We start from the raw sequence: 19,225 nt of genomic DNA on the forward strand, positions 1-19,225 counted from the left end.
GACCCGGACGGAAAGCAAGGGAGGCGATGGCTGACACCCGGCAGGGGCGAGAAACGTGGGGCCGACGCCCTGCGGATGGACAGACGGACAAAGCCGGGAGGGGCCGGGCGGGGCCGGGGCGGGGTTGGGGCCCACGGGTCCCCTGCCGAGGGGGGGAAGGAGGGGCCGGGCGAGCGGCAAGAAGGGGAAGGAAGCGGAGGTGCCGGGCGGGCGCGGGGCGCGGGCAGGAAGCGGGGAGGGGCGGCGGGGCGGGGGCCTCCGGAAAAACGCCCCAACTTCCTGCCCCGCCAGAGTCAGGAAGCGGGAGCCGGGACACAGGGCCCGGGATCGCCGAGCCCGACCTCGGGCGCCCCGCCGGTCGCCTCCCCGCGCGGACACCAGGTACACCGTCCCTGGCCCCGCCCGGCCTCCCGCCCCTCGGCTGCCCGGGGAAGTGGGGAGGAGGAGGGAGGGGGCCGGGGCGCTGCCGTCAGTGGAGGGGCCTTCTCTGCGCCCCACAGAGCCAGCGGCCGCCCCTCCCCGGGCCTCAGTTTTCCCATCTGTCAAAGGGGCAAAGAGGAGAGAGAGCTCATGCCTGCCGAATGCCCCGTAAGTGGGGGTGAGGGGTGCGAGGCCGGGGTCAAGGCCTCCCAATTGTGTAGCCGAGGACGGATGACCACTCCCATTGTACTGCTGGGGAAACTGAGGCTCGGGGAGCGGAACCGACTCATCCCAGGGTACACACACCGTGAGACCGAGTGGAGTTGGGATTTGAACTTGCAGGTGTTTCAAGCACCTTCCTCCGACTCCACATGCTTTAGGGCCACTTAAAAAGAAAAACGTCCGTAACCACGCCGTAGGCCGCGGTGAAGCTGAAAGTTGCAGAGCGCCGTTTGAAAGCAGTTTTGGAAAGCTCTTTTTCTGGGCCATTGGTTATACCCTGAGACATGGGTTGTAGGGGACAGAGCTAGAGACCTTCCCCCCATTGTACAGGTGGGAAGACTGAGGCTCGGAAAGAGGTAATTACTTTTTCCAGGTTACACTGGAAAGGTATCTGCGGGAAAGGTACGCTGGAACACAGGATTTTTGCATTACAGCCCCAGCAGAAAGCGTGCGGCCGGGGCGGGGGGTGGGGAGTGGGGGATGCGGGGAAAAATTAACGTACACCTTGGGAATTCAGCTGGTTCCGGAGTTAGGAAGGCAAGATAGGGTGGGGAGCCCAGTCCGGAGACTAAGGGCCACGGGTGACTCGGAGCTCTCGAATTGAGCCTTGGCCAGGGGGCTGGAACCACTTTCTAGTCGGCCTGGGGGCGGGGCAGGGTAGAGTGACAGGAGCAGTCGAGATACGGAAACGCCAGTCCTCCAAGGCAGGCCAGAGCGGCCCTGTCTGGCCAGCGTGGCGCAGTGAAGAGCTAGAGCGGCCGGCGGGAGGAGTAGAGTCGCCTGGGCAGTAGCCTGGCAGGAGCTGGGCTAGAGTGGCTGGCGGGAGGAGTGGAGCTGGAAGCAAAGGTAGATTTGGGGACAGCTAGAGCGACTCGGAGTTGGGGGTGGGGGACCGGCGCGCCGAGACTTCGGTTCTGGCGGCTGCGGTGGATACTCCAACGACCAGGAGCAGGTGAGGGACGCGGCCCCTGTCAGGCGTCAAACCCTGACTCCGCAGGTCCGCCCCAGCATCCCTGGCCGTGCAAACCGCCACGTCCCCTGTAGGATTTGGGGCCCGTATAGACCCGCCACGTCCCACATAGGATTTGGGGCTGTTATGGATCCGCCACGTTCCATATAAATTACAAGGCCCTACAGGCTCACCAGCTTTCTGCTAGCCCCCCATGGAAACTCGGCTTCTTAATAGAGGCAGGCTTCTTAATAGATCAGTCATTAGTACCTCCTAGAATCCTGGGCCCTGTAGATCCTAGGTCTTGGGACTACCACAGGCTCCTATAGAATCCTGGTTCCCTTTTTACCTTACATAGGTCCCAGGAACTGGCTATTTTACATATGGAATCATGATTCTGTGTGATCCCCAGATCCGTGTAGACCCACCGTGTGTCAAATAGAATCTGGGGCCTTATACATTCCAAGGGCCCTTCATGGACTTAATTTGAATACTCTATTTTAGGTTCTTAAAGGCTCCCTCCCAGAGGTTCTTGGAGACCAGGGTCATCCATGCAATGTCTTATAGACCCCAAACCTTGCACAGAATCCAGGCGCTCATGTAGTCCCCGACCCGTGTCTGCTTTGCTTTAGGACCCTTATCTCTAAGAACCTTCTAAACCTTCCCCAGCCAGCACCACCCCCAGTCCCATGCACACAGCGTCCCCCCTGCTGGACCTTAGGCCTTGTCAGTTGCCTAGAGATCCATCTGACGGCTTCAACCTATAATTGCCCTTTGTGGCAGCCCCTCACCCTGTATCTCCTAAGCAGCCAACCCCTCACCTTCCCTGCCAGCATCCTCTCTGAGCCCTAAGTCCCTGTGAAGCAGCCTCAGCAGCAGCCTGCACTCCTGCCCGGGTCACAGTGCCCACATACCTCTGACTTCCCCAGACACCATAAAGAGACCCTATAGGTCTCAGCTTCGGTTCAGATTTTAGTTTCTTAAGGTTGGGGTGGGGTTTCCCCATGCTCTGAAGCAGCACATTCTGATAAATGCATAAACTCTGGAGCCAGACTACGTGGGTCTGAATCCTGGCGCTGTCCCTTATGAGCTGTGCCTCAGTTTCCTCTTCTGTAAAAGGGGGATAGTTATAAAACTGAACTCCAGGGTTCATTTAGAGGATTCAATGAGTTAATGCCTATAAAACAGTTACGTTGTATCCGGCACATACTCAGTGGCCCTTAAGCGCAGATCAGGTGTCAGCTATTATTTCGTATTAGCGTGATGAGGAATGAAGCAGGTCACGAGCATCTAGTGCATGATTCCGGGTCTGCCTGGCACTGAGCATTTGCTCACATAATGTGGGTCCTTTCCTTTGCCCTTTTGGAACCTCCCTGCCTCTGTTGAACCTTCCCTCGCCCCGCCCCTTCCCCCCCCAAGTGGGATGAGCACGGACGTTCCATGTGCGTGGTCATGTTTTCCAGCCCAGAAGTTGCAGCTGGTGGCCTGGTGAAGGTTTTCCATCTCGAACGGGAATACTAATCGCATGGGGTGCTTGTGGTTGTGAGCGTTGAGTTCGTATGTGAGAAGCACTGAGAGCGATGCCTAGCACACTGTAAGTGCTAGGTAAGTTTAGCTTTTGTCATAAATAAGCACTATTTTTTTTTTCTTTTTGCCTTGGTTTACAAATTTATTTAAGTGAAGTTTAAACGGTGCTCAAATCTTAAGTTAACCCAAACTTGAAGTTGGACAGATACACTCTATGGAAAAGAATAAAAACAATGCGTGCCCTGGGGAACCCACAGGACAGCACTTGAACACTCCAGAAAGTGTCGCTGTCTGATGAGCCTAATCAAAATCATAGCCACCGTTTATTGAGTGCCAGGGAGGAGGCCTGTGGAGGAGGGAGAAGGCTGGGTCTGAGGCGACCGGGGTTATAAATAGCTTTGGGAGAGGCCCCCCCCACAGCCCTGCTGGTCCACCCCACCCTGTTTCCACAGCTCCTTCCCGCCTGACACGGGCTCGAGTGGCATTAGTCAGCCTAATTAAGGACACAGAAGATGGCGGTGGGAAGGCACAGGGGGAAGTGGAGACTCTAAGGGAGACAAGATGGGAGAGACAGCAAGAGATGGGAGAGAGAGAGATGAGAGACAGCATCTGACACAGTGACTCGGAGAGGACTTGGAGAGGTGGCTGCAGAGCCAGACATGGGAAGACAGGCAGAGACACAGGGGACAGGCAGGGAGCAGCAGAAGCAGTGTTAGGGGGAGGTTCCTGACTCGGAAGGGAGGCAGAGATGGTGGGGAAGTGAGACGGGCCGGAAGGGAGGGAGGAAAGGGAGACAGGGAGAAGAGAGGCAAAGACCTGAGGCACATTCATGGGACAGACAGCCAGGGAGAGCTGGCTGGGGCAGGAGGGCCGACCAGACAGACTGATGCAGGGTGAGGGAGACCGACACCCCCTGGGGATGGACTGGCTGAGGACTGTCCCTTGTTTTTTGGGATTGGAAGCTGGGGAAGATACCGGGTCCCCGAGGGAAAGAAACTGCTGGGTTTGGGGAAGGAGGTTCAGTTTTGTTTTCTAATGTAGAGCGAGTTGGGGGTTGGGGGATCTGCCATTAGGTTTCCTGTCACAGGAAGTGGGGCTGGTGGGTTCAGAGGCAACATCCTGCCCCAAGCCTGTCAGATGGAGGAGAGCCCCCCACACCCCAGTTATCTCCCTTCTACCTCCCTTTCAACCTTCCCAACTCTGCTTGGCTCCAGGCCCTGCCTCCCTAGGACCCAGCCTGCAGCCCCCTCCTCCCTCAGACCCAGGAGTCCAGGCCCCCCGGCCCCTCCTCCATTAGGGACCCCAAATTACAGGCTCTCATGTCCACAGCTCTCTCATGGACCCAGGCTCCTGGGCCCCCATCTCTCCCCCCATTCCAAGGCTCCCTGTCCTTGGGCTCCCCGCCCTGGCTGGCCTCTGAAGGGCTCTTTGTCGCCACACAGAGGCCCCATTGAGCTGCGGAGGCCGGGATTGGGGGGGGGGGGGGTGCTGTTTACTCACCTTCACACCTGGGCCAGGAATCTGTGAGTAACCGCCCTGTGCCTGTGCCGCTGCCTCCTGCCCCCCCTAACCGTGGCCCCTCCTCTTCCTCAGCCCTGTGGAGCCCATGGAGGCAGACGACATTGCCCGCGGGCTGGTGAGTGGAGAGAGCCTGGGGTGAGAGGACTGGGGGACTGAAGTGAGGAGCACTGTGAGCTGAAGCCATCCCTCTTCCACAGGCCCCGGGACCACCGCGGCCTGGCCTGGTGCCAGTCAGCATCATCGGGGCTGAAGACGAAGATTTTGAGAATGAGCTGGAGACGGTGAGGGGTGGAAAAGCTTCTGTCCCAGTCTCCCTAGGCCCCAGCCCTCAAGTCCCATCTTCAGGGTCCCCTCCCTCCTTAGGTCCATCGTTGGATGCTGCCCCCTGCCTCCTCTCGCCGCTCGCCCCTCTTTCTCTAATCTTCTGGGTACCACTTTGCCGTCCCCTACTACCCCATCCCTGATGCCCCATTAGAGCACAGACTTTCACCCTTTTTACTCTCACCCTGGTTTTTGTCACCGTCTTCCTTAATTGCGGCACAGACCCCTACTCTGTCTCCTAATGCCTGTCCTTGTCACCCACATGCATAACATTAGATCTCATCCCCTGTCCCCGACACCAGCGCTGGCCACCACCCTTACAACGTAGACACCACTGCCCGTGGTGGTGTGGGTGGGGGACGGGTCAAGCCCAAGGCTCCCCTTCTCCCCACCTTCTCACCCCCATCCCCACCCTCAGAATGCAGAGGAGCAAAACAGCCAGTTCCAGAGTCTGGAGCAGGTGAAGCGGCGGCCTGCCCACCTCATGGCCTTCTTGCAGCACGTCGCCCTGCAGTTTGAGCCGGGACCCCTGGTGAGGGCAAGGCCGGGTGGGCAGAGGGAGGGGTGGGGCCGGGACAGGCCACAGCGCTCAGAGAGATGGACTAGTGAAGATGAGCTGGGAGGGTTTGGAAAACAGATCCAGAATACACAGCACAAGATCTAGAAACAGAGAGCCAGAGAACTAGCCGCATGATCCCGACAAGATTGCAGGTGCCCCGTGTCCGTCTCCGTGAGCAGCAGGTGCAGGCGGGAGAGTACACCCAGCAGGGGCACCCGGAGGGCAGCAGGGAATCCTGAAGCTGGCAGAGACCGTGCCCCACCCCCACCTTCCCAGCCCGTGGCAGTGACAGCGACCTTTCCCACTGACCCTGCAAGTGGATCCCCCTCTGTGGCCTCGGCAGGTGCCACCGGTCATTCAGGGCTGGTGCACGGGAGAAAGCCACTAGCCTTCCCAGGTCCAGGTGGCACAGGAGGTCCCGGTCCAGAAATAAGAAGCCACCACAAGCAGCCCACAAGGCAGAGAGAATGCAGTTGATGATCCACAGATATCAGACAGAAATTACCTGGGTGGTGGTGGATGCCCAGAGAGCCATGCCGTCTGGAAACATGCAGAGTCCAGAGAACCCAGTGGGTGATTTAGAAAGGAAGAGGCCACCGCTCGGGCTGGAGGGGGTTCCAGGCAAGGATCTCCTCCCAAGATGACCCAGGGCAACCCAGCACAGGCTGCAGTTAGGGGGTAGCCTAGAGCACTGGACTGCACTGGAAATGCATAGTAGGTCCCTCTGGAAACCAGAGATTGATAGAAATGCCAGGGCAGGATGCCTGGGGGATGCAGAAGGGAGGGCGCATTGACTGATCCTGTGGCTTCCGAGATCGGCAGGAATCGGGAAGGTGCCTTCTCTCCAGAAAAGTAGCTGCCCCTTGCCTGTGAATGGAGGCTCTGGCCCTCCGGGCGAGGGGGTCCCCCTACTGAACCTGAGGTTTCTAGAACCTGAGCTCTTGGAACTCAGCCCAGGGTGGTGCTGACTGCCATGGCCTTTTACAGATGTGGAAACTAAGGCCTGGCGAGGGCCGGGGGCTTGGCTGAGGTGACCCAGATGCCCCCCTTCCCCGCACCCCAGCATTTGGAATCTGTCCTCCTGCTGCTCCCTCACCTCATCAGCTGGGAAAGCGGCCAAGAAAGAGTTGCGGTCCCGTGGGCTGCTTCCTGTTGGCCTCTCCTGGAGTTTGGGGGTGTGCAGACGCAGATTTGTTGGAAATGGTTACAGCAGAGAAATAGATTCTTGCCCCTGCTGGGGCAAGTCCTTAGCGCAGAGACCATGTCCCTTACCGGACGAGAGACCCCAGGAGCCGGGTTGGAGTTTCCAGTGCCCTGCCAGCATCACCCAGCATGGGGCTGACACACAGCCAGCCTCAGGAAAAGAGCGGTAAATGAATGAGAGAGCCCACTTGTCCACCTGTTTATTTACTCAGCCCCCACTGTGCACTGGGCCTTGTCTGGGGCACAGACGAGTCAGAACCTCACACACACACACACACACACACACACGCGCGCGCGCGCACACGCATCCTCAAGTCTCTCGTGGTATTGTGGCTTTTTTTTTTAGAGCAAGAGCACCCACCAGCAGAGCAGGGGGAGGGGCAGAGTGAGAGGGAGAGAATCTCAAGTGTGCTCCACCCCCAGCTCACGGAGCCCAGCTCTGGGCTTAATCTCACGACTCTGAGGATCATGACCTGAGCTGAAATCAAGAGCTGGATGCTTAACTGACTAAGCCCCCCGGGCGCCCTGCTCACGGTGTTCCTAGGCAGTGGGGTGTAGTGGAATAGGCTGCCTGGATTCTGATCCCAACTTTGCCACTTACTAGCTGTGTGACCTCGAGCAAGCTTCTTCAGCTCAGTTTTCTTATCTGTAAAATGGGATAACGTTGACCAGGTTAACGTGGTTAAAGGGTTTAGAGCAGCATCTGGTATGCGCCCCTAGCTGTCTTAGTGTAGCAGGTGACGCCAGGAGACAGAATCGGAGAGAGCCATTTCACGGGACAAAAAATTAGCAAATGCTCTTGGTGGCCCCAGGGAGGCCAAGAGGCAAGGGCCTGCGTGGCCGGGTGGGGGGGGGGAGGGGATGATGGAAATCAGGGAGCACTAGCAGAAGGTTTGAGCCCCAGGCTTTTTGAGGGAGAATATGGTTTGGGGAGGGGGAAGAAGACGAGTGACAGTCTGTCTCCCCAGCTCTGCTGCCTGCACGCGGACATGCTGGGTTCACTGGGCCCTAAGGAGGCCAGAAAGGCCTTCCTCGACTTCTGCCACAGCTTCCTGGAAAAGACCGCGGTGAGAAACACCTTCGGGGGACCCCAGCCCCTCCCCGCCCCATTCCTTGGTCCTGGGGAGACTCTGGGCCACCCTGGTCCACCCTCCGCCGCTCCCTCCCCTCAGACCGTCATTCCCAGTGGGCTCCTGGGCTGCGGTCCCGTGACCCCACCACTGCCCAGTCCTCTCCTTCATTCCGTTCTCTGTTCTCTGTCCCGAGCAGGTTTTGCGGGTGCCAGTCCCTCCCACTGTCGCCTTTGAACTTGGTAAGGAGAGAAAAGGGGACTGTGGGTGGGGGAGAGGTTGCTAGCCGGGGGGCTGGGGTATCCGGGAAGTCTCAGGGAGGGAGGCCACCCTTTCTGCTCACGGGGACAGTAGAGATTCCTCCTCCCCTTCCCCCTGGTCACTGCAGCCCAAGGGTGGGTGGAACTGGCCTCCAGCCCCCTGCCTGTGTCCCTACACAGACCGCACACGGCCCGACCTCCTCTCCGAGGACCTCCAGCGGCAGTTTGTGCAGGAGGTGGTGCAGAGCCAGCAGGCCACCGTCAGCCAGCTGCTGGAGGACTTCCGCTCCAAGCGGCTCATGGGCATGACGCCCTGGGAGCACGACCTGACCCAGCTGGAGGCCTGGGTGGGGCGGGACCGTGCCAGCTTTGAGGCCCGGGAGCGGCACCTGGCCGAGCGGCTGCTGACCCACCTGGAAGAGATGCAGTGAGTGGGGCCCGTGCCCTGTCCAGCCTGGTGGGGGGGGTGGGGGTGGTCCCTGCAACTTCACGGTTCGTTCCTTAACGTTTGGGCTCTGGGTCCCCTGGCCCTGGCATTTTAATCCGTCTGGTTGTCTGGTTTTGTGTCCTCTCTTCCCAGCTTTGGGGCACCCTCCCAGTTTCCAGGTCTTTCCACAGCCTTGCATGTGGGCCTGGCGCTTGGGTCCTGTCCTTGCAGCTCCCGGCTGCCCTTGGTGCCCTCGAAAGAGATGCTCCTCCCTGCTGTGATCCTCCTTCCCCTCAGCCTTGGCACTCTCCCTCTCTGCCTCTTCTTTCTCTCCTGTCCCAGCGTCTAAGGGGACAGCAACCCAGACATTTGTGCCGGGTAGGCAGGGACCCAGGCCTAGCAAGTTTATCACAAACTTCTTTCTTCTTTTTTACAGACACACCATCTCGACTGATGAGGAAAAGAGGTGATGGAAGCAGAGAGGACAGCAGGAGAGGCATTTAGCCCCCTGGGACCCAGGGAGGAGGACCAGGGGTCTGGGGGCCTGGGCATGGAACGGCATCCCTGGCCCTGCCCTCCGGAGCCCTCTCCCCCTTCCTCAGATACTCACTTGGAAGCTGTTGTGGGGTTGGGGTGGGGAGCGAACGTGGAGGGGAAGGCTTGGGGATAGCGGTGTCCCTGCGGCCATGGGCGTGTGCGCATCTGTGCACGTGTCGGGGCCCTCACCATCCCCTTCCCACAGTGCCGCTGTGGTCAACGCCATCAGCCTGTACATGCGCCACCTTGGGGTGCGGACCAAGAGCGGGGACAAGAAGTCAGGGAGGAATTTCTTCCGAAAAAAGGTGCTTCCCTGAGCGCCCAAACCTGGCCCTTTCTCGACAGGGACTCCTGGGGAGCCCCGTGACTCTGGCCTCCTGGGGTCTGGTTCAGCTTTGTTGGGGTCTCAGAAATGCACAGCCCCCTCTCCACTCTCCTCCTTCCCTTAGATGATAGGGAATCGGCGGTCAGATGAGCCAACCAAGACGAAGAAAGGCCTGAGCATCTTCCTGGATGCTGCCCGCTGGAATCGGGGAGAGCCTCAGGGTGAGGTGGCTGGCCCCGGCCCTCCCTGACTTCCCCCACACCGCCCCCGCCTCATGGTCCCGTCTTTTCATTTCAGCCCCAGATTTCCGACACCTCAAAGTCGAGGCTGATGGTAATGGTCCTGAAGCTAGCTGGGGGCCTCGGGGAGGGGGTGGGGGGCAGGAGGATGGAGCTGGAGCACAGGCTGCTGTGTGGGTTAGAGCCACTGGGCTCTCATTTCCACTTTCTTCTGGATGTTTCCCCAGCTGAGAAGCCAGGCCTTACAGAAAGGAAGGGAGGCCTGGGGGTGCCCTCCCGGGACCGGAACACTGGAGCTGCCGGGCAGGACATCCCTGGAGTTTCTCTGCACCCTCTGTCTGGGGACAGCCCTGACCGGGAGCCAGGTGAGTTTCCTGGGTCTCTCAGAGAGACCGCCCCTCCCTGCTCCTGGTCACCAGTCTTGTTAATAAAACCACCCCCTTCCCTCAGTTCACCTATTCCACAGCTTTCCTCTCAGGCTCCCACTGCTCTCCAGGTGATGCGTTTCCCACCTGTTTGGACTACGTTTCCCGTCAGCCCCCCACAGCGGCATTTCCCAGGACCCTCTCAGTACACTGTCATCACCCCCATGGGTCTGAGACAGCTGCTTGGCTGGGCCTGGGTTCAGATCCTGGCTCTGCGGCTTAGTTGTGTTGTATCTCGGGAGTCACTCCTCTGTCTGAGACTCAGGCTCCTCGTTCCTAAATGGGACCCCCCCCCCCCCCCGCCACTTCCCGTAAGTCCCGGCTGAGGCTCGGGAGAGGGAATGGACGCGGAGGCATCATGCAGAGCACCCGGTCTCCCCTGCTTCAGTGTTTTCTTCACCGCCTCCACCCCCCCCCCCCCCCCCCCCGGCCCCAGCTGCCCGCAGCCGTGTTCTTAGAGGCCTTTCCATTTCCATCTGTCCGTCCCCCACTGAAGCACAGGGCAGCCTCTGGTGTCTGGCCGGCGTTGGGTAGTTTTAGCCCCCATCCCCCATTCCCCGGGGGTCACGGAGGCCCCCCAGAGCATGGGTCTTGCCACGAGGGCCTGGCAGCCAGCCTCGCTCTCCCCCGCTGCCCGCACAGGTGTTGATGCCCCACCAGAGCTGGGGGACCCGCCCCCGCAGGGCCCGGCCAGCCTGGAGCCCGTGGTGCCCCCGGAGAACACGGAGGAGGGTGCTGAGACAGAGAGGTGCCCGGGGCCGGGTGCGGGGGGAGGGGTTGCTGGGAGCAGGACCGGGCTTACCAGGCTGGGGAGGCGTGTGCCGTGTGCCGGGTCGCGCTGCCATCTGCACCTGCTGTCCCCGAACCATCTCCACTCTGCCCTGCTCCTCCTTTTTTCCATTTTCCGCCTTCTCTTTCCTTCTCCGGCTTCCTCTTTTCTCATCTCCTCCTCCCACTTCCTCTTCTTGCGCTCCAAGCCCCTTCAGGTTTTCAGCCCTTCCCTCCTCTTCTAAGCCACCGCCCAGCGCCTTGCTCCTGCCTCCCCGTGCCCTGTCCTCCATCCCCCACCCTGTGTGCTCCATGCCTGGGGGCCCTGTCCCCCTCACAGTTGGGGGGCAGGCTCTGCCCCCTGCCTGTCCTTGTGCCGCTGCTTTGGGGACCCTTTGGTGGGTGGGGGAGGTGAGTTGGGTTCCATTTGGGTCCACCTCTGACCCTGTGCCCCTCTCTCCCCAGAAAGTGGAAGAGGTGGGTGCCTGGGCCCTGGGTTGGGGGAGGGCTAGCCCCTCCCCCACTTCTCCCAGCCCCTCCCCTCTCCCCATGGGCCACCCCCTCCCCTTCACCCTGCAAGGGGTGGGTGGGGACATCACCCTCCCAGCAGAAGAGCTAAGTATTAAAATCCCCTTCCCCACCTCACTCCCAGCTCTGCCCCCACCATCCCCCTGCCTCAGGGAAGGGAGGGGTCAGTCCTGTGCTCCATACTGGGTTTCCCTCCCTACCCCTCCTGACCACCCCCACTGCCCCAGCACCCCGAAGTCCCACTGCTCCTTCTGACTCTCTCCTCTCTTCTGTTGCATGTTCAATCTCTGTCCTGGTCTCCCCTACCCCCGTCTCCGTCTGTCCCTGTCCTGGTCTGTCTGTCCCTGACCTGGTATTTCCCCACCTCTGTCCCTGTCCTGGCCTCTCCCCGTCTGTCCCTGTCTTGGTCTCTCCCCATCTCTGTCCCTGTCTTGGTCTCTCCCTGTCTCTGTACTGGCCTCTGGCTGACTCTGTCCTTGGCCTCGGGGTCCAGGCTATCGGGGCGTCTGGGGCGCTCGGAGAGCCTGCGGGTGAGTGACCGCCGCCGGCCTTCCCGGGGCAGCCTCGGGGCTAAGGGCCGGGGTGGGGGCCGCTCCCGGAGTGACGTGGACATGGACCCCAGCTCTGCCACGGCCGTGCTTGGCCCTGCCCGACGAGCCACGTAGGTCATTCCTCCCCCCGTCCACTGAGGCAGCCTGGAGAGTCAGAAGGATGGTGGGGGCGGGGTTGTTGCCAGAGTGACAGAGACCTGGGTTTTGGATGCTAAGGTCACCAAGGTCACAGGAAAGGTGTGGGACTCTTCTTTCTAGAGATCTGGGGGCATATGGGCTACTTTGGAGGCATTGAATGCCAAGGCCACAGAGGGGGGTTGGACACTAGGAATGGAGGTCTTCTCCCTGGGATGCCCCAAGCCAGGGCCCTAACAAGGCCTCTGTCCCACAGCCCTGAGCCTGGAGATGAAGGGGACCCAGGTCGGTCTGGACTAGAGCTGGAACCAGAAGAGCCCCCTGGCTGGCGGGAGCTCGTCCCCCCAGGCACCCTGCACAGCCTGCCCAAGAGCCAGGTGAAGCGACAGGAGGTTATCAGCGGTGAGTACCCCTCCCTGCACCCCCTGTGGCCAGCCACACAGCCCAGTTCTGCCGAAGAGACAGGTGCGGGGAGATGTCCCCCCGGGGGTCAATGACAACAGGCCGGACTGCAAGCTGGCCTGTTCCCATTGAGGGCCATTCATTATGTAAATTGTAGAACAGCCACTCGTGGAACAGGACTGTGGCTGTCAGCCCGTCGAACTGACGTCCGCAGAGAGTTTTTGGTAGTGTGGGACAGTGCAGGCAGGAGCTGGAAATGGTACAGAAAGTTGTATTTCTAGCGCAAATCCTTGCTTCCTTATTTGGGAAACACGGATAGTAATGGTCCTACCCCAAAAGACTGTCACGAAGCTGAGATGTTTCACGTGATGTTTAGCGTGGGTGTGGGGCTGGGTAAGAACGTTCCGATGTGACGGTTATTACTGTGATCTTAACCGTTTAGGGGCGAAATGGGCAAGTTTCAGAAGATAATATATCAGTGCTTGCTTCTGGGCAGAGAGATGATGGGAGTATCATTTCTGTCTCGATTCTTTTCTGTGATTTCAAATTGTGCGGAGGGGGGTTTGGCAAAAGTAGAAGACCTTTTTGGAAGCTCTGGTTTGGAAGTTCATTTACAAGTTACTTAGTAAGAAAGGTACTCGTTTGGAATTTTTAGGGCAGTTAGGTGAATCCTTTTTGTGTTACCCTCCTAGGGACGTGATCCAAACGTAAAGCAACGCTACCTGATAGCATTTTCCGGAATCATGAAAACACGCAACATCTGTGCTGTCCAGCATGGTTACCACCAGCCACATAATGGCTCTTAAGCCCTTGAAATGTGACCAGTACAACTGAGAAGTGAATTTTGTATTTCATCTCATTTTAATTAAATTTCGAAGGCCCGTATGTGGCTAGTGGCTACCGTAGCAGACAGCACAGCACTTTCTCTAGTCAGAAAAATACGAATAATGTGGAATTGTACATTCGGTCTCCAGGAACTCCTGGGGCCCCTGAAATCCAAGCATATGGTCCCTCTGGGGGCGGGGTCCCTGAATCCAAGGCTATCGGCGTGTGTTTGAGGGGTTGTTGTTGTTCCAGAAACCAAGGCTGAGAGACTCACTGGACCTTTAGACACGAAACACAGCTGCAGGCTTGCTGGTGGTGGTGTGACCGTATCATCCCAGTTTGCCTGGGAGTTTCCTGGCTTTGGCAATGAAAATCCCACGTGCCGGGAAATGCATCGGTGCCAGGCAAACTGGGAGCCGTGGCCACAGCCTGGCTGGCTGCTGCGGCCGAGGAAGAGCCGTGATGGGCTAAGGAACCCTCAGTGGCTATTTCAGGGGCAAATGACTGTCCAGAGAGAGTCGTCCTCGTCCCCCTCTCCCAACCTGCCCTTGAGACTGCACCCTGTAGTTTGCACTCTCCCCAGCCATGCTGCCTGTTCTTTGCCCCCCACCAGAGCTGCTGGTGACCGAGGCGGCCCATGTGCGCATGCTCCGGGTGCTGCACGACCTCTTCTACCAGCCCATGGCGGAAGGAGGCTTCTTCCCCCTGGAGGAGCTACAGTACATCTTCCCCAGCCTGGACGAGCTCATCGAGGTGCATTGTGAGTGCAGGGCAGCGGCCCCACAGTGCGCCCCACCGTGGGCCCCCTCCTTCAAGGCCTTGGCGGCTAGACCTGGAGCCTAGCACGTCTCCCTGAGTCCCTACCCCGGCCAGCTTCTTTTCTAGCAGTGGGGACAGCCCCAGACCCCCAGAGCTCACATTCCATGGGGCACATCAATAAGTGTGGGGGTGGGGTGGGGGACAGCCCGTTGGCCCCAAGGATCAGGCAGACACCCTGCAGCCCAGCCACCACCGTCTCCTGACCGGCTCCGCATACAACCTTGCACCCTGACGGAGGTCCTCACAGGGCCCTGACAGAGCACCCCCTTTCCTCACCGTGCTCCACAGCCCAGTTCCTCGATCAACTGATGAAGCGGAGGCAGGATAGTGGCTACCTCATTGAGGAGATCGGAGATGTACTGCTGGCCCGGGTGAGGGTGCCCAGCCCCTGCCCCCCTGGGAGCCCCTCCTCCCAGCCAGGGACCTGGAATCCAGGCCCGAGGAGGCCAGCTCTCAAGCCTCCCCTCCATCAAGACCCGGGGGTCTGGGCCCCTAGCCCTGTCCTCCTGTCTAGGCCGCTATTCCCACGTGAGGCCCTGCTCTCTCCAATCCTACCTGAGACACCCTCCCTGGCCTGAATCTCACTATAGTTTGATGGTGCCGAAGGCTCCTGGTTCCAGAAAATCTCCTCCCGCTTCTGCAGCCACCAGTCATTTGCCTTAGAGCAGCTCAAAGCCAAACAGCGCAAGGAGCCTCGGTTCTGCGCCTTTGTTCAGGTAAGGGGGATGCCTGGACCCCGGGGCCCCGGAGGGGGCTGGTGTCCCAGTCCCCGAGGTGAGCCGCCTCCACGCTACTCTCCCCTCAGGAGGCCGAGAGCCGCCCGCGGTGCCGCCGCCTGCAGCTGAAGGACATGATCCCCACGGAGATGCAGCGCCTGACCAAGTACCCCCTGCTCCTGCAGAGCATCGGGCAGAACACAGGTACCGCGGGCCCCGCTCTCCCATCTCCCGCGTGGCTGTGGGACCTGAGCTTCCGGGGCTGGAGCTCACCGGGGCCGGTGTCTCCTCTGCCACAGAAGAGCTGGCCGAACGGGAGAAAGTGGAGCGGGCGGCTGAGTGCTGCCGGGAAATTCTGCACCACGTCAACCAAGCTGTGCGCGACATGGAGGACCTGCTGGTGAGCCCGCGTGTGGCCCTGGGCCCAGGGCACTGGGACGAATGTGTGCAGAGGTTGGCCCGGCCTTTGTCTCGTCCTCCCCGGGGCCACTTCTTGGGAGGTCGGGCCCAGCCCTTGGCTTGTCCCCCTCGGGGTCACTGTCGGTCAGCCCCAGCCCTTGGGTTGTCCCCGTGACTCTCCCTTCCCTGCCCCAGCGGCTCAAGGATTATCAGAAGCGCCTGGATTTGTCCCACCTGCGGCAGAGCAGCGACCCCATGCTGAACGAGTTCAAGGTGGCTCTGCCTGCCCTGGCCTCCCCTCCTCTCCTCTCCCTTGCCTTCCCCTGCCCTCAGCCAGCCCTGACCCTCTGGCCCCAGGGAGTCTCCCATAATGCACCCAGGGAGTGAGAGCCACCCCTGTGCCCTGCACCCCTCCTCATTCCCAGCGGGTTGCCCCTCCTGATGATCCCCGACTATGACCCTGGCCCTGTGAATCATCCCGACCCTCCCCTGCCCTCGCCTGCATCGACCATGACGCCTTCCTGCCTCCAGAACCTAGATATCACCAAGAGGAAGCTGGTCCACGAGGGCCCGCTGACGTGGCGGGTGACGAAGGACAAGGCTGTAGGTGGGTGCTGGCGCCGAGTGGGGCCCAGGGGCGGGGCACTCAGAGCGGGGAGGCCACTGAGCTCCGGCCTTGCCCTGCAGAGGTCCACGTGCTCCTGCTGGACGACCTGCTGCTACTGCTCCAGCGCCAGGACGAGCGGCTGCTGCTCAAGTCACACAGCCGGACGCTGACGCCCACCCCCGACGGCAAGACCATGCTGCGGCCCGTGCTGCGGCTCACGTCCGCCATGACCCGCGAGGTGGCCACCGGTGAGGCCTGGCCCGGCGGCCCCGGGCACACCCGCCCGTGGAACGGGAGGTGACCCTCTAGAGAGCTGGGGAACGCACGTTCTAGCACTTGGGAGGCCGCTGCGGAGGTTGAGAAGGGGGCGGTGTGAGAGGCCCCCAGCTCGCCATGGCGGGGGGCCGGGCCGGGTTGTAGATCTTAGGGCTACACGTGCCCGCACAGGAGCAGCCAGCTCTGACCGGCGTTCGAAAAGACACCGTGGCTGCTTCTTGGGGATGGTGGGGGAGCAGCGGTGGGGGCGGGAGCCCAGTGAGGAGGGGTTTGCACGTGTGCTGCCGGGAAGCTGCACCAGGGGCTCCAGGGGCTTGTGTGTGGAGCCAGACTGGGAACTGGCTGCCTGATGGATTAGGGGGAGTGAGAGGGAGGGACGGACTGAGCTGGGGCGTCTGAGGCCACCGCAGTCAGGGGCTTGCCCAGGCTCAGGGGAGGCACAAGGTGGGGTGACCCTGGCTCCAAAACCCCCCTCCCTCTTCCTGCAGATCACAAAGCCTTCTATGTCATTTTTACCTGGGACCAAGAGGCTCAGATCTACGAGCTGGTGGCCCAGACCGTGTCGGAACGGAAGAAGTGAGGGGGTCTGGGTTCTAAGCTTGGGTGGAAGAGGAGGTCCAGGCCCCGGGTCTCCAGGGGCAGGGCTGGCGGTGGGAGGCCCTGACACAGGGTCTGGGGGGCTCTGACTGCCCCGGGGCCTGTCTCCCCAGCTGGTGTGCCCTCATCACGGAGACCGCTGGATCCTTGAAGGTCCCTGCCCCTGCCTCTCGCCCCAAACCCCGGCCCAGCCCAAGCAGGTGAGGGGCCTGGGAGGAAATTGGAGGGCTGAGGAGCCGGGGGAGACCTCTTTCTGTGCCCCAGAACCTGAGCTCTGGCCCTGTGTGTGTGTGTGTGTGCATGTGTGTGCATGTGCATGCACACCCACCACCCCGTCACAGCCCATCTGGCTCCTCTCCAGGTCCCTCTGTCTCCATCTTCCAGCCTCAATTTCTCTTTGTCTCTGAACCTCCTTGCCTCCTGCTGTTGTCTCCCTGCTGCCCCCCAGGGCTGTGGGGTCACCCAGTACTTCCTCCCCACAGCACCCGGGAACCCCTGCTCAGCAGCTCGGACAATGGCAACTGTGGTGGCCGAGAGATGCCCCCAGCTGACGGTGAGCCTTTTCGGGGGGTGCTGGAAGGGGGCAGGGTTGCCGAGGACACCCGGCCGGAACTGAGCACCCTCCCTGCTCCCCCACCCAGGCCGCATGGAGAGAATCTTCAGCACCCTCCTGCCCTACTGCAGACCTGGCCCTGAAGGCCAGCTGGCGGCCAAGGCCCTTGAGAAAGGTAGCCCTGTGCCGTGCCGTCCCGTCCCGTCCTGCTGCCAGCCCGGCTTTCCAGCTCGCCTCCTGCCCGGGCCTGCATGCCAGGCCTGTACCGCCACCCTCAGGGGGCCGAGCCCCTCCTTCTGCAGCCTCTGTCCCTTCCTTGACCTTTCAATTCAACCTCTCCCAGGACGCCATCTTCCATGCCCTCCCACCCTGCCCCAGCTCCAGCCACAGGCTCACCTCTGCACCCCACCTCCCCTCTTTGCCAGTCCTGCCTCTGACTCTGTCCTCTTGTCCCTGGCCAGTGCTGTCCCTGAAGCAACTCCTGTTTCCCTCGGAGGAAGATAGTGGGGCGGGGCCTCCCCGTGAAGGGGATGGGGTCCCGGGGGGCGGCCCCCCGAGCCCGACCCAGACCCAGGACATTCAGGAGAAGCTGCTCAGCCTGGAGGAGACCATTAAACAGCTGGAGGTGGTGGCCTGGGGGGAGGGTCAGAGTGGGGGGAGGATGGGGCTCGGTGGAGGGACCTCACTCATTGATGACCTCTCTGCCCCCGTCCCCCCCCAACCAGGAGGTGGAAGAGGAATTCTGTCGCCTACGACTCCTCCTGTCTCAGCTTGGGGAAAACCCTGTCCCCCAGCCTGGCTGTACCTGAGGCTCCCTGCCCCAGGCAGGTGAGTGGGGGAACTAGAGGCCCCAACACTGCCCAGAGGGGAGGGACCAGAGTGGGCATTTCAGGGCTCCCTTGTCCACAGCCCCGTCCATCTCTCTCGCTTGGTCTCGCTGCATCTCCCCGTGCCACCTCCTGGCCATCAGTTTCTGCTTCTCGGGCTCTTCTGTCCCCTCCCTGCCCATCCTCTCCCTTCCCTCCCTCCTCTTTGCCCCCCACCTCTGTCCTCCCAACTCCACACCCTCTCCCCCGCCATCTCCCCGCCTTTTCTCTGCTGCTGTCTTCATCTCTCCGCTTCCCTTCTCCTCCAGCCCCCAGGCCTTCTGCAAGACCGAGGGCCACCCGCCCCCACCGCACAGCTGCCGCAGCATCTCCAACCCCAAGGGCCTGAGGAGAGGGAGCCAGGCGTGCCTGGGAGGCTCAGCTGGGATCACTGCCTCCCCCCAACCTCCCATTGGCCTTGGCCTTCTCTCCCTCCTGCCTTCTGCTTGGGGGACTCAGGGCTTCATTCCAGGGCGGACCCACAGTGACCTCCCATTCCCCGGGCCAGCTCTGTATTGCCTGGGGTTGGGCCACCCCTCCATCCCCCCACCCCCAAGTGCCTTTGCTCTGTTTTTATACCCTGAATTGGAGGTTTATTTTTTAATATATATTACCTAAGGAGAGGTCTGTGTGTGTGAGGGTAGGGTGGGGTGGGGGCTCTGGAGTGGCTTCTGGACCCTCCTGGGTTGCCTGACATCCCCTTCTTCTCCAGTTCTTCATTGATTCCTGTGCTTTAACAGAGACTCCCAAGGCCACTCCTCCCACACCCTGAGCCCCCGCCTTCACCCATGACACTAGGCTCCCCCACATCTCACACTCCTTTCCGTTCTTTATTTTTGTAGTAAACTCTCTGGAGGTGGCTGTTGGGGGTTGTGGGGAGGGGGCCCTCCTGGGCAGGGGCTGGGGGCGGGGTTATTGCTCTGAGCTCCCTGTCCCCAGGGGGCCTGTGTGGGGAGGGTGTCAGGACTGAGGCTGGCACAAGAGCAGACATGGCCGAACAAACACGCAGGTCACAGCACAGGGGTGGGTGGGTGGGCAGGAGAGGCTGGGCGCCATATTGCACTTTCAGAGTGGGGCCAGGCGGGGAGCCCCCTCAAACCGGAGCCTGGGAAAGAGGCTGGAGACCATTGTGTCCCCTCCCCCTCTGAAGGGGGAGGTGAGACCCCAACCCAGGGTTA

The 19,225-nt window shown here is 60.8% G+C and overlaps 1 protein-coding gene across 3 annotated transcripts; it reads left to right on the forward strand.

The window, feature by feature from the left end:
- The first annotated feature begins 221 nt into the window (after positions 1 to 221).
- On the forward strand, positions 222 to 18,425 carry ARHGEF1 (Rho guanine nucleotide exchange factor 1). 3 transcript variants are annotated; one of them, XM_060651297.3, is made up of 32 exons: positions 222 to 381; positions 3,055 to 3,185; positions 4,712 to 4,754; positions 4,837 to 4,920; positions 5,379 to 5,492; positions 7,691 to 7,789; positions 7,992 to 8,034; positions 8,233 to 8,479; positions 8,916 to 8,945; positions 9,222 to 9,321; positions 9,466 to 9,562; positions 9,639 to 9,674; positions 9,808 to 9,945; positions 10,648 to 10,753; positions 11,239 to 11,250; positions 11,795 to 11,962; positions 12,244 to 12,389; positions 13,828 to 13,974; positions 14,322 to 14,404; positions 14,624 to 14,749; positions 14,839 to 14,953; positions 15,049 to 15,149; positions 15,344 to 15,421; positions 15,680 to 15,755; positions 15,836 to 16,003; positions 16,520 to 16,607; positions 16,742 to 16,828; positions 17,111 to 17,181; positions 17,270 to 17,356; positions 17,643 to 17,806; positions 17,907 to 18,009; positions 18,317 to 18,425. In XM_060651297.3, exons 2-31 carry the CDS (start codon positions 3,172 to 3,174, stop codon positions 17,988 to 17,990), a joined length of 2,952 nt encoding a protein of 983 aa, XP_060507280.3. In that variant the 5' UTR covers positions 222 to 381; positions 3,055 to 3,171; the 3' UTR covers positions 17,991 to 18,009; positions 18,317 to 18,425. The 3 variants fall into 3 exon arrangements, with proteins under 3 accessions (XP_060507280.3, XP_060507283.3, XP_060507287.3); XM_060651300.3 differs by lacking the exon at positions 11,239 to 11,250; XM_060651304.3 differs by lacking the exons at positions 11,239 to 11,250; positions 11,795 to 11,962 and having other exon boundaries at positions 223 to 381.
- Positions 18,426 to 19,225: the final 800 nt, after the last annotated feature.

The sequence above is a fragment of the Panthera onca genome, chromosome E2 (assembly GCF_046562875.1).
Source record: "Panthera onca isolate mPanOnc1 chromosome E2, mPanOnc1 haplotype 2, whole genome shotgun sequence".
NCBI lineage: Eukaryota > Metazoa > Chordata > Mammalia > Carnivora > Felidae > Panthera > Panthera onca.

Excerpts from the sequence above, each read along its gene's own strand:
- ARHGEF1 (XM_060651297.3), top strand. Across the intron at positions 11,963-12,243 it reads GGCCCTGCCCGACGAGCCAC|CCCTGAGCCTGGAGATGAAG; the intron begins GTAGGTCATTCC and ends TCTGTCCCACAG. Across the intron at positions 17,182-17,269 it reads AGAGATGCCCCCAGCTGACG|GCCGCATGGAGAGAATCTTC; the intron begins GTGAGCCTTTTC and ends TCCCCCACCCAG.